The sequence below is a fragment of the Anneissia japonica genome, unplaced genomic scaffold, assembly GCF_011630105.1.
Source record: "Anneissia japonica isolate Jap-2015-1 unplaced genomic scaffold, ASM1163010v1 scaffold287953_len805160_cov178, whole genome shotgun sequence".
In the NCBI taxonomy this organism is placed as follows: Eukaryota; Metazoa; Echinodermata; class Crinoidea; order Comatulida; family Comatulidae; genus Anneissia; species Anneissia japonica.
In genome coordinates this window covers 173,779-188,021 of record NW_022747029.1, presented here as the reverse complement: position 1 = coordinate 188,021, position 14,243 = coordinate 173,779, and the positions used below count along the sequence as shown (strand labels likewise).

The 14,243-nt window shown below is 33.6% G+C and overlaps 1 protein-coding gene across 1 annotated transcript; it reads left to right on the top strand.

Moving 5' to 3' along the window:
- Nucleotides 1-5,193: 5,193 nt before the first annotated feature.
- LOC117120399 (inactive tyrosine-protein kinase transmembrane receptor ROR1-like) lies at nt 5,194-14,243 on the top strand. Its single transcript, XM_033265441.1, has 8 exons — nt 5,194-5,333; nt 6,297-6,586; nt 7,377-7,398; nt 8,769-9,178; nt 9,401-9,495; nt 10,429-10,576; nt 11,492-11,670; nt 11,781-14,243. Exons 2-8 carry the CDS (start codon nt 6,322-6,324, stop codon nt 12,903-12,905), a joined length of 2,244 nt encoding a protein of 747 aa, XP_033121332.1. The 5' UTR covers nt 5,194-5,333; nt 6,297-6,321; the 3' UTR covers nt 12,906-14,243.

The window sequence follows — 14,243 nt, the reverse complement described above, 5'->3', positions numbered from 1 at the left end:
CCACTCTGTAGTCTCCCTACCCTTTCCTTTTTGCTTTAAATGAAATCCATTAAAGTTGTCATTTACAATTTTTTTAAATATCTCCCTATGGAGTCATTAGAGACAAAAAACCAGTCTTGACTTGATTGGTTTATTCAAAGATACACCATAATTTCCAGCATATAACTGAAAGTAAAATTATATTTTTGAGTTCCACCTTGCATCGATCACAGTACGTTTATTCATGTGAAAAAGTGTACTGTATACACAAAGGCTTGTTTTTGCAATTTCTGTTTTATGATAATATAATCATCATTTTTTCTGGTGATCATCATCATGTGCTGTCTACTGTTCCTTATATTTTGCTTTGAATCGTTAGATTTCAATGCACTCCTCTCATGAATATCTAGAGTGGGCCATTTGTGCCTGGCAAAAATCCGATGGCCAAAACAAATGTGCCAAAATCACAATAGTTTATAAACTTTTTATTTGCATGTATTGGCGGCTCACTTCAATTATGAATCAGTACATATGTAACAAATGCATGGATAAAGGTTACAAAGTAAACAAGGATATAAAAGGTATAATTTCCATTCATTGGTTATACTTGTGACTGACTTCCAAGCCTCGCTATTTCGATGTAAAGTTAGACTTGTGAAGCTTTGCTCATCTCCAATACACCTCCTCAAACTGATTGCTGTGTATGTTGTCACATCAAATGTGGACTTACGTGATGAGGCAATACGGAAACAAAAATATAATGAAAAAAACAAGTAAAATTAAGTCTTCTTTTCACAACACAATGCGCTTCTCAATTCCCGACCGTTCATCATCGTTTATATAGGCTAGAATATTAGATATCTAACTCTGTCTGATACACGAGACTCAAAAAATGGAAATGGCGCCATCTACGGTATGTAAAAATCACAAAATAGAGCGCCGCCTTTTTTTAAATTTTTTTTATTTTTGTAGTGGCGGAACTGCTACTGATTTTGGTCCGTTTTCACATTTTAATGATGCATTACCTTCATTTTGATGAATTTTAAGTTATAATCGGCCAATGCATTTTATCTTATGAAATTGTTATGATGCGTGAGATAATACAATGTAGGCATTAGATGTAGAAAGTGGACGCACACATGCGAGACTCAAGCATTATGTGTGAGAGTTGGCAGGTGTACCTTAAGCTCTTGTATCTTTAAAGGTGTGTCACAATTATGGCAAAAAGAGGCTTACTTGCTTTACACATCAATGAATGAGCATTGTGATGCATCTAGCTTATAGTGATGAACATTTAAACCATGACAAATGCTGATGTTCGCAACCTGCCACGCAACCGCTCACAACACTGGCCTATTGCTATACAGCACACATAACACAAGCAGATCCAACTTAATATTGTGAAGCTTGGGACATCAAACCTTTATGAGTCTCACGCATCAAACCTTAAAAAAAACTGTAAGATAACCAGTAACATATTTCACAGTCTTTGTGATTAGGATGCTACCGCAGATTTAGCTAATCATCACAATTCCAAACATTGTTTACTGTCATACTAAAAATTTGCAATATGCAATACTTGAAGCATGATTAAGATATAATTTACAATAAACTTTATTCTCTTCAAAGCTAATAATAAATTCAATGAGAAAATGTCCTGTGCCATGTGTAGACAGGACATGGGGAATCAGGTGCTAGTTTTAACACTGCTACATATGGAACGCCGTTCACGCAGCAATGCTTCAATGAACAAATGCATCGGAAAGTGCACCGGGTAGCAAAATGCACCAGGTAATACGATGCACCGGGTAATAAAATGCATCAATGAACAAATTGCCCCAGGTAAGAAAATGCACTGGGACAAAAGGCATCAATGAAAAATATAAGCAATTTCAAAAACAAGTGAATTTTATTTAGCATGGAGTAAAGTCACTTTAAATTTGCTTGTTGTAGTGAGGTGGGTAAAGTGAGGGACATTTAAAAGTTGCATTATTGTATATGAACATCTGAAAATTGAAAAAATTCACATAAGAATAGGCCTAGTCATTTAGCATTTTTTGGCCAGTCCACTTGGTTAACACATAGATGGGGAATGTTACTTGTATAATCATATATCGTTAGGCACCGCCTTCAATGCAAGCCCAACCGCGAATTTCCTGTGAATTACCGTAAATCATACGTGATAAAATGTAGTAGGAATATTGTAACAGTGTTTTATTTGGTGCCTATTATTTTAAAAACTATCTTAATACACAGCTAATAGTTACCATGTCAAAGTATCATAATTATTAACAGAACAGCAAACATGCACTTGACATGGTTACAAAATTATAACATCTAAATTTATAGCTTCTGAATACACACACTCGACCTATTGGAGATTGAACCAAGATGGGGGATTTTTTTCTGGGAAATTTTTGGTGGGGAGTTTAAATTTTTATCCACATCAACACTTAGTGTACACATATTTGTATAGCAGACTCCATCTTGTATGTATTATTTTTGATGAATTGTTTCCGTTTTTATGAAAAACACATTTTTAATAAATTAAATTAAATGTGTCGAGTAAATAACATTTACATGACACAGGTCATTCAGGGTCATATACGACACCATAAGTAGTATCAAAAATGTATCCACCCTTTAAAATTTTGCTCACAACCCTATGCATTTTTTTGGACACCATTTTCAGAAATTCCGCCACTCTTTAAAAAAATCCTGGTGAGAGGGCTGGTTTATATCAAAGAATTTATGGATTTAATCGATGCTTTGTTACCCGGTGCATTTTGTTACCCAGTGCACTTTATTTATCGTGCATTTTATTCATCAATTCTATTTTGTTACCCGGTGCATTACCCGGTTCATTTTATTACCCGGTGCATTTTGTTCGTCAGTGCCTTTTATTACCCGGGGCATTTTATCTATCGATGAATTTTGTTACCCGGTGCATTGTATTACCCGGCTCATCTAATTTTATTACCCGGTGCATTTTGATGCATTTTATTCATCGATGCATTTTGTTACCCGGTGCATTTTATTACCCAGTGCAATAGTTATCCGATGCATTTTGTTCATCAAAGCATTGTTGCGTGAACAGGGTTCCATAGCTGCTTGCAGCTAGCCCACTGTACAATCTACTATCTTCCTTATATTAGACTATTGTAATGAGATGTTTTATTGGATTGGTGCCAATTATGCAAAATAGTGCTTTTTACAAACATAATGCAGTAAAATGATTGTTATACATAAAACCAATGTATTTTTGTATTAGATGTGAATAAAGTCTGCAGAAAGTACCTTAAAGATATTGTTATTGTTATTATTATTATTATTATTATTATTATTATTATTATTATTATTATTATTATTATTATTATTATTATTATTGCTACTACTACTACTACAGTGCTTCTACTATTACATGGTCCTTTATTATTATTATTATTATTATTATTATTATTATTATTATTATTATTATTATTATTATTGCTATTGCTACTACTGCTACTACTACTGCTACTACTACTGCTACTACTACTACTACTTCTACTACTACTACTACTACTACAGTGCTTCTGCTACAGTACTACTACTATTACATGGTCCTTGGTGAATCTCAATTAAATCTGAATTAGGCCCCAGAGGTCCCATGGCAGCTACTATTGCTGCACTTACCATGGTTAGTACACAGGGAGACAATACTCTTCTCTTTTCAAATAATGTACCAAGTTCTTTTTTGCGTGTATGCTATTATGCACACATGACCAGTGACTTACCGTATTTATTTCAAGAAACGCCAACACAAAGAAACACTCTCCTCGAATAAAAATTCATGTTCTATACCAGTAGAATTACATTTTTATCTAATTTGATTGGGATCAGCAAGTCTTTATGAACATAGAGTAAGACATTTTGACAATAAGTATGTATTGTATCCACATTTACAGTGAAATTAAGGGGCATTTATTTGAGTACACATATCCATTTTACACCAAAATAAATTAATGCCTCCCTTGAATAAACACCCTTAAAAACCCTTCTCAACAATAAACACCCAGGGCCATTATACGAATTAATACAGTAATATTCTCATCTGAAGGACAAGGTATTTTAATCAAAGTGTGTTACATACACATAAGCAAGTATGGCGTCGGCAGACCTTAAAAGAGAACTAGCAAAATGATTTTTTTTTCTAGAGGGGAATTTTAATATGCCATTAATAATAGAATAAACCTTAAAATCGTTTTTTGGCAATTTCTTATGAAGCTATAGGCCATTATATACTATTTAATCGTGACGTCACTGGCGAAAAATGTAACAAAAGATCGTGCAAATAAAACCTCGTAGGGTATCCGCCGCATACGATATTTGCGTGCATGCTGTAACCATGGTTGTAAATCATTTGTTGACAACGGCTTATGCAGTTATAGGCCTATGACTTGATATGCAAGTTGACAACGGCTTATGCAGTTATAGGCCTATGACTTGATATGCAAGTTACAACAACCATGGTTACAGCATGCACGCAAAGATCGTACGAGATGGATACCCTACGCGGCGCTATATACACAATCTTTTGTTACTTTTTTTCGCCAGTGACGTCACGGTAAAATCGTATATAATGGCCTGTAACTTCATAAACAATTGCCAAATAACGATTTTAATGTTGATTCTATTATTAATGGCATATCAAAAATCTCCTCTAAAACAAAAAATCATTTTGCTAGTTCTCTTTTAAACATATAGTCCATCACTGACCAAATTTAAATCTCTTACCACTGTGCTTACTAACCTTGCTCTCCTTTTTATTGGCATCATTTAGATAATCAATTTTCTGATTGATTTGGTAAGTTGAAATCACTATGAAAAATATCTATGAAGCTGAAAACTGGTAAATAATGATTGCTTTTAATTCTCAGGGTCCTGGATTCAATTCCTGTCAACTGGCAGGTTTTTTTCTCATGAACAAAAACAAAACCCTGACAGGGATAGTATCACAGGGAGAAAACCAGCCATCCTGATGTTCTTTTGTATTTTTTTTCTGTGCCTTTGCTATCACTGCAAACATTCCATGGAAAACTCAATGTGACGATTGCAAGATTTTGCAATGTTTATGCATAGATTGCTTTCAACTGTGGTAAAGTGTGAGAAGCAACACACAAGCTAACCTAGGCTGCCACTAAGTCAAGCAGTCTCATCAAAATGACAGTTTTTTAGAACCATCTATGTGATGTAGCTCAAGCATTTAACATCCTTTTATAGTTGTTGTTAGCATTTAACATCTTTTATAGTTATTGTTTTAATAATTCTAATTGTTTTACAGATGTAACATCTTGGAGACCACCAGTAAATCAGTAAGTCTGCTTATAAATTCATGATGAGTGTCTAAAACTTGAATGAAACCACTATGCAAATTATATTGAGGTATATTTATTCTATCCAACAAACATATTATATAATTAACAATATTAAAATTGACATTTACAAAATATATACAGAAATTAACATAAAAATTTGTCGATAAAAATGTAAAATCTAGTTTATTATACAAACAAGAAAATGAGGTAAATTAAAGAAGCAGAAGTAATAAATGTACAAGCAATGAGAAGGGGTGAAAAGGGGGACAGACAGAGAACAGAGACTTTGCTTTTTAAATCTTATTTATTAAATGATATTCAGAGGCAAGTTGTTTTTGTAAAATCCATTGATTGATTGATTGATTGAATTTACATTTTTTTTTTAATTTCCACAATCTTTATAGAGGGAGAACCTTCTTAGGCTGGAGCCCTCTACATAATAATGACAGAAGAAATGAATTATTTAATAGACTTCAAAACAATGAAACAGTAATATCAAAAACAAGCATTAAAAACAAGTAGAAATTTACCCTGAAAATTCTTGTTTTGGTTTTTAATATAAAATTCAAAAGTTAAAAAAAATTACTAAACCGATTTAAATTTCTAATGTACAGTGGATTGAACTATAGGCCTTATTTTTGACAGTAAACCTAGTTCAACCACATTTTTTGTGATGTTTTTATACTATTGATGTATATATTTGATCTAGTTGCTGTAAAGATAAATTTACATTGAAATTGAAATGTTAAAATCTTTAAAAGCTACTTTTGGTAAAAGACCTGACCAGAAATCTTGCATGATTGGCTACCAATCATATTTCATAACTTGTAATTCTACATTAGACTGAGTTATATTTCATGTAGTTAACACTAGCATGCATTCTTAAAAATAACTTAATGGTATTACGTACCAAAACATGAAAATAAACTTTACTTTTATGTGTTTTTATGTATTTCTTAGGAATTACATTCATATAGTAGGTTTTATGGAAAACACAACCCTGAACACTGCTGACAAAGCAACATTGAAATGCACTATTCAAGGTTACCCACCTCTATCCTACCAGTGGTTCAAAAACGATGCCCCAATTGAACATCAAAGTGATCGACGCATTAAAATCCAAGATTTTGAGTGGGGCTCAAGGTTGTCTATCAAGAATGTGGAAACCACAGACATTGGGTATTATCGTTGTGATGCAGAAAATCTTGTTGGGAGACGTTCAGTTACTGGCATCTTGTATGTTAGAATTGGTAAGCTATACAGCATGTTATTGATTATAATATAACCATGTTCATCATATGCATCTAAATATTGAATTACTATCAACATTAGTACTACCTGCAATAACCTTACAATCTTTTTACTATTTTCTGTTTGTTCCAAAGCATGGAGATGCATCATTTAATTTGATGTTTTTTATAACCAATATATCAGAGAATGCGAGTGTATTTTCTCATTAAGAAAAATAATACAATATTACAAATTTGGTTTTAATTTACATTATCGTTCATTTGTACGATGGCCCACAAGGGACACACTGGAAACAAAAAGAAATGCTGCAAACAAAAAAGAAATGCTGCAGCATTTCTTTTTGTTTGCAGTGGGTCCCTTGTGGGCCGTCATACATTTGTGATGACCCAATATATTTTCAACAGTGGATCATATTAAAGAAGTTCAATGAATACATCGTCAATTTAATGTACTGTATGTGTTTATATAAACGTTGTTAATAACAATGAGGTGGCATGCTAAGATAATCCTTTAAAAACTGTAATTTTTTGTGATAGATTAATTGTACAAGTTGTGGATTGTAAAAACCATTTGTACTGTGAATATATACTATATTCCTAGTATAGACCTGAGCAGCAGCTGGTGGGAACTTCCATGGTAGGAAGTAGAATATCTCATTATCTGCTTGTTTATATAGTTATCAGTGTTTGGAATTAGTTTCTATATTCCTAATACAAACAATAATGATTATATTATTATTGTATAATTACCATGATCTATTTCATTTTTTAATAAATGTTTCATTCACAGTTCAAGAACCACCAAAGGATGGGTAAGTTTACACTGTTTCTACATAGAATTCACCCGAAAAATATAAATACTTATGGTGCATTTCAGCTCAAATCAACCAGGACTTTCAAAGTTCCCCTTGTGACCCCCTTGGATTTCCCTTTTAAAAATTCTAAAAATACCTTGATATGTCAAAAAAATTTTAACTTCAATTTCCAAGTGGTATTTAAGTTATGACCTTGTACTGCTGGAAGGAGTAAATAGGTGGTGGGAGTGATGGAAAGTTTAACATGATCGAAGTGAGCCTATCTGTAGTCGTGGTGCAGGGAAAGTCCTTGGCTAAAAGATAAAACGCAGACTTATTGTTGTAGAGTAATTACGAGGGGGTTGTATTTCAACGTTGCCTTTTCTTTCCAGTTCTTTTATAAGTCTCATACCCGTATGCCTTGCCTACAGTAGTCTACACTTCATTTGTGTACCAACTCTGTAGAGTGAGGTTTGTTAGGTTTGTTGTGTATGTTTAGAGCTAGCCGAGTATCAAAATGCTAATTGCAATGTAAAACGAGACACAAAATATACCAGACACTGTATAAAATTAGTATATGCTCAGAAATGGAAATGAAAATGATCATGTTTTTTGACAAATTTGTGTGATGTACCCCATGTGAACATGGTGATGTCATATTACACCCAAATTATATCAATTTACTTAATAATAATAATAATAATAATAATAATAATAATAATTTTTATTAGGCACCCTTTCACACACACACACACACACTGTAAAAGGCAAAAGCAAATCATTAAATAAGGGTTAAAATGGCAATATCTAAAAATGTACCAGAAATGACAACAGATATGAAGTAAAAATTCCAAAAACAAACCTAAATTTTCGGAAACAAATGGGTTTCTAAACGTTTTTAAAATCAACCAAGTTGTCGGATTCATGGATGCTAACTGGGAGGTTGATGTTAGGAACAACAAGTCTCGTGACATCAGCAGATGACCTTAATCCACTATGACGGCAATCAAATCTGTGGATAAGATCTTTTAAATAAGCGGGAGCAGATCCATACAACTGTGCGCATTCAATAAAATTTTGAATTGGATTCTCTCCGGAACTGGCAACCAATGGAACTCGTGAATTAAGGGACCAGTAGTGCGCCTTGTCACATACAATTGGATAGTGTGGACACAGCTTAGTATTGGCAATGCCATCTAGTTACTCGGAAAGTGGTGTATATAGCGACCGCTATTGAACTTGCCAGTCCTTGCAAAACTAGTTTCTGCAGACTATACTTTTTGCTGCAGTACCATGCTCCTATCAGGAGTCTATTTTATTGTTATATCCTGTTATTAATGCATCTATGTTTCTTTGTTATCAGTAGTTTATTCAATTAATTTCTGTAGAAATCCTGACTCTGGAATGTGCCAGGTGTACAATGGAGCCACATGTTCAAAGTTTCTGAATAACAAGACAGTGTTCGTTGAGCAAGAGCTCACATTAACGGATAAGGATAGAAGTTTGACAGCTGTCTTCTCCATTCTCTTCAAATCCAAAGAGTTAAGTCGCGACTGCTCCAGCTATGTCATTCCCTCGCTTTGCCATTACACATTTCCCTACTGTGACGAGAGTAGTCAGCCCCGAGAAATCTGTCGAGATGAATGCGAGATTCTTGAGAAAGCAACCTGCAGACAAGAGTATGATGCAGTGGCCGGTACGGACTTCATACCAGAATGCAAATCTCTGCCAATTGCTGGATCTAAAGAAAGTGCTAATTGCATCAGAATTGGAATTCCTCATGTTAAAGTGATACGAAGTATGATATTTGAATTTTTATTCATCTTTAGTAGAATATATTATATTATAATTTCTTTTCTTTTTCTGTATTTTTTATAGTGTTAACTAACAAATTATATTAATTGTTTAAAATTGATTTATTCAGTGCAATATATATTACATTTTAGTCATTGAACCTTTTTGAATGGAATCAAAACAAAATAGACTATGAACATTTTCTATTTAATATTTTATATCATAGATGATTCTTGTTATAACAATAGTGGTGAGAACTACTTAGGACGCATGAATACAACACGGTCTGGTCTAGAGTGCTTGCCTTGGAATACTGATCAGGTTAGTGGAAGTGAATTTAAGGTTATTAAAATTGGTTACATGCTTTGTAATTGTTTTATTGTGCCGCAGTATTTTACTCACTTACATAGAAGAAATATATCACATTTTTTAAGTGCCTATTTATGTCAATTAAAATATCGTAAAGTAACAATTTTACACTAACACAAATCTACAAATTATTGAATGAGGAGTTGTCACACTACTATAAAAGCAACACATGCAAGAATTAATTACTTAAATTTCATTGGTACAGTACAGTGGAAGGTAGTAGAGTAATATTCAGTATAGGTAACTGAATGCACCACTTAGTGAGTAACACTGATATAATATGGTGTACGTTCACTACATAGCAGAATATATTGTGTAAGTGATCATGTTAACCTTCAAATGTTAACCCAAAAATATAAGTCAAAATAAGTTTTAATAATGATGAATATTAAAGAAATGTCTACATCTATCAGAACATTTTAGCAGTACTCTATAATCCAATTTTTATCATATTCTTTATTTTAATTGCTTGTGTCAACAGAATTATTTGCTTGCAATTGTTCTTTATTTTAAAAGATTTGTCTGTTATTTGCAAAGGTTTTTTGAAAATTATAGTGAAAAAACGAATATAATCTTGTATAATGGCATTACCTGTACTTATTTGGCCTGCTGGGCTCAACATAGAATGATTATCTAAATATTATCATTAATGACAGCCTTTTCGCAAGTATATCTAAAGTAGATAAAATTTCTTGCCCAAAGACAATTTTAGCTGCCATCAATGTAAGATTCCATACAACTCCATTTATTTCCCAGTGCAGATAATAACAACATCCATATTGTTTTTGCTAAAATACTTAATTAAATTATTATTTTAAAAGTATTTATTTAAATGCTACTATAATCCATCTTCTAATTAAAAAAAGAGATTCCATTTGTTTGCAGCAACCACAGCATTTAAGTCCAGGAAAGTATCCAGAGCTGGCTGGAGGACACAACTATTGCCGTAACCCAGGCAGGCGATTAGCAGGCCCTTGGTGCTACCCTGTGAACTCAAACTTTCAACCAGAGCTCTGTGATGTCACAAAATGCAGTTAGTGTTAATTTTTCTTTCTTAATTTTGTGTATAACCCTCATTATTTTTATATGTATCATATCAGTGTTCCTAAGTGTTCATATGTTGGTGGAGCTTCTCAGTGTTGACACAACTCATCACATACACAACTAGCATTTTATAGCTCTGTGTTTTGATGTGATTTAAAAAAATTTAGTCCTATAAAAGAACAAACAGGAAAAAAGCACTAATTTTTAAAAAGACATTTTCAAACATGGTGCATTATTAGCTGTTCTAGCTGTGTACTGTATTACATTCTGTAATAATTTGCTGAACCCATCTTTGGTCTCCGTTTGTTGCTCTATTTTTTATCCCGATTTATGAAATCGCTGGAATAAATCAGCATCAGCATCATTGTGTTCATCGTCAGTCAATAGAAAATTTAAAATAAGTGATAAAATCGTCGCTCACATCACGAACTAACACAATTAAATTCAATTGTGTTAGTTCGTGAAATCAAAAAAGCGCGTCAAAATACTCGCTGTTGTTGTTAAGGACTTTTTGTGTAGTAAAGAATACAAAATTGATTGACAACCAATACGCGCTCGTTTTGACGCGCTACTGTGATTTCACAAACTAACACAATCTACTTTGATTGTGTTAGTTCGTGATGTGAGCGACAAAATAACTGAGCTCTCTTTTCATCCACTGCAGGATCTGCCACTGAACTCATACATGTAGGTGTACTTCCTTTTTTTCCTCTGGATCTGCCCCTGACATCACGAGCAATGAATGTCCTTTTTGAGGACAAAATTAATAGATGTTTTAAATCTTTAATCAAATCCTAAATTTCCCTGCCAGCATCAATCTGCATGGCCATTCGAGCAAATAATATCTGTTTAAAAATGTATTTTTAATTGTTATTGCTTTTTTTTTTTATGTTTTTTTTTTTAGCTATACCATCAAGGGAATCAAGTAATGGAACACATATTCTGTACATTTTGATACCAGCAATAGCATTGATGATATTAATATTTGTCTGTATGTGCATATGTTTCTGTATGCGGCAGTCACGGGCATTACAAACCAATCCACCTGCAATGGCAGTAGTTGCTCTGCAACAGAAGCCTGTGGTAAGTAAAGCTATGTTGGTGTGACATTTGCTGGCAAAAATAGATTGCTTTTCAATCACTAGGTTCAGGAAAAATTGCTCTAAATTTTTTTTTTTTTTTTTTTTTTGCAGTTGCATGATTTTCCATTAGCTGCTCTCAAGTTCCATGAGGTTCTCGGGCAAGGTACTTTTGGCAAGGTATATCGAGGTGACGTTATAGGCTATGAAAATCAATACAGTGTCACACCTGTAGCGCTAAAAACTCTCGCGGCCAACACAACTCCTAAAATGCAAGAAGATTTTTACCATGAAGCTGAAGTTATGGCTTCTCTCAAACACCCAAATATAATATCACTGTTAGGTGTTGCTATGCGTAGTCAGCCAATGTGCATGGTATTTGAGTATGTCAATCAGGGTGATCTTCATGAATTTCTCTGTCGGCACTCACCCAATTCTGACGTTGGATTTGGAAGTGCAGATGATGATACTATGTCTTCACTTGATCAAGCTGATTTTCAAAACATGGCCATCCAGATTGCTGCTGGCATGGAATATCTTTCAAATTTAGGATTTGTACACCGAGACTTGGCCACACGAAATTGCCTTGTTGGTGAAAACTTGATCATCAAAATTACAGATTTTGGTCTATCAAGAGATATTTATTCATCTGATTATTACAATATGCAGGGTCAAGCTTTACTTCCAATCAGGTGGATGTCTCCAGAGGCCATTCTTTATGGTAGCTTTTCAACAGAGAGTGATGTGTGGGCATTTGGTGTTGTTTTATGGGAAATGTACAGTTGTGGTTTACAACCATTTTTTGGATACACAAACCAAGAAGTTATTGAGATGGTACGCACACGTCATATCTTGCCATGTCCAAGTGGGTGCCCTCCTCATATGTATGCACTCATGACTGAATGTTGGCAGGAAGTTCCTTTACGACGTCCATCGTTCAAAGCCCTCGGTGCAAAGTTGCGTTCCTGGGATGGCATGCCAACTGCAAATCATAATGGAACACATCTATTTACGATAGAGAATGATGTAAGTACAGCACCATTACTGGGACCAGCATCACCAATTCAGTCTCACTACAGTTCCAGCTCAAAAAGCCACAGTTCTACTTTTAAAGCGCAGACAATGAAAGTAACTCTGAACAATGAAAAGGCCATGTCAGAGAGTTCTGTTGCATCATCATCAAAAACACGCTCAACAGGAACTGCTAAGGTAGATACAACTGAACAAACAGATGTTTGACAAAATCTACAACAAATTGTGTTACTCTGTGGTATACTCAATTCGCAAGTTTATGATATGTCGTTATAATCTTAACAACTAGAAAACACTTGTGAAGAATTTGTCTAGTGTAAATACCAGGAACTGAAATATATCAGTTTATTGCACAAGCTCTCACAAAAATTAAATGTTATTCATCATGTAAATAAAGTATAATTCTTAATATATGACCATAAATTAATTAATTACCCAAATGCCATTGTGGTCAAAGACTAGTGGAAAAATCACAAATCTGTTTTTTGTGTTGGAGAACAAAAAGTATGAAAGGGAGAGAGGAAGTACATTCCGATTTAAAGCAAAGACAATGAAACAATGTAATTTCTTTTTCATACTATAAATATTACATTTGTACATTATTAGCTATCTATTCTGGAGTGTAGTGGGGAAGGCCTTGAAGTTATATAAACCCACAAAAGCATAATAATTAATGTATTCATTTCTAGATATTATATACTGTACCATTAACATTAATCCAGAATTATAAACTGTGGAGAGATGGGAATATGTCTGTATTCAAAATATATTAAATGAACATGAAACAAAAGGTTACAAGACTTCCCGATCTGGAGTGTGGGGAAGATCTAAAAGTGAATTCTTGAAGTTGTATAATTCCACCAAAGCATAATAATAATGTATTCATTTCTAGATATTATATTATACTGTACCATTAACTTTAATACAGAATTATGAACTATGGCAAGATGGGAATAAGACTTCCTGAATAATTCCCACCGAAATTTTCCCACCGAAATTGCTGGTGTAGGCGCAATTTGCCCTGTGCATTATGGACATGTACTGATGACTGTCTTTTCCTGTGTGAATTAGATATAGGATAAGGTATTCATGTTAGCATATTCATTCCACGTGTTCTTTGCCATAAGCAAACATTTACTTTCTGTCCCATGAACCCAGACATCTTTTTCACTCTTGAACTTGTGCTCTCTCAGTTGTACATTCCTGGCTTGGCAACAATGCAGTGCTTTTAGATTTTTTATTTAGCTGTAGGTAATGTAAATATACATTTACATTTGTTTTATATCCCATAATTGGCTAATTGTATGCACCTATATGTATATATGCTTCAACATTTATAGTTTTGAGGAGTACTTGTACATGAAATGTACAGTTTTAGTTAATTCACTTTTTTCTGGCTTGTTACTTAAAACAGTATTATGTCATTTCAAGTATCATGCCATGCTATACAGACAAACTAAATTTTTAATACTACAGTATTTTTTAGCAAAATTCATTTTAATCTTTTTGTAGCGTTGCACCAAATAAAATTAAAATTGTAATAAT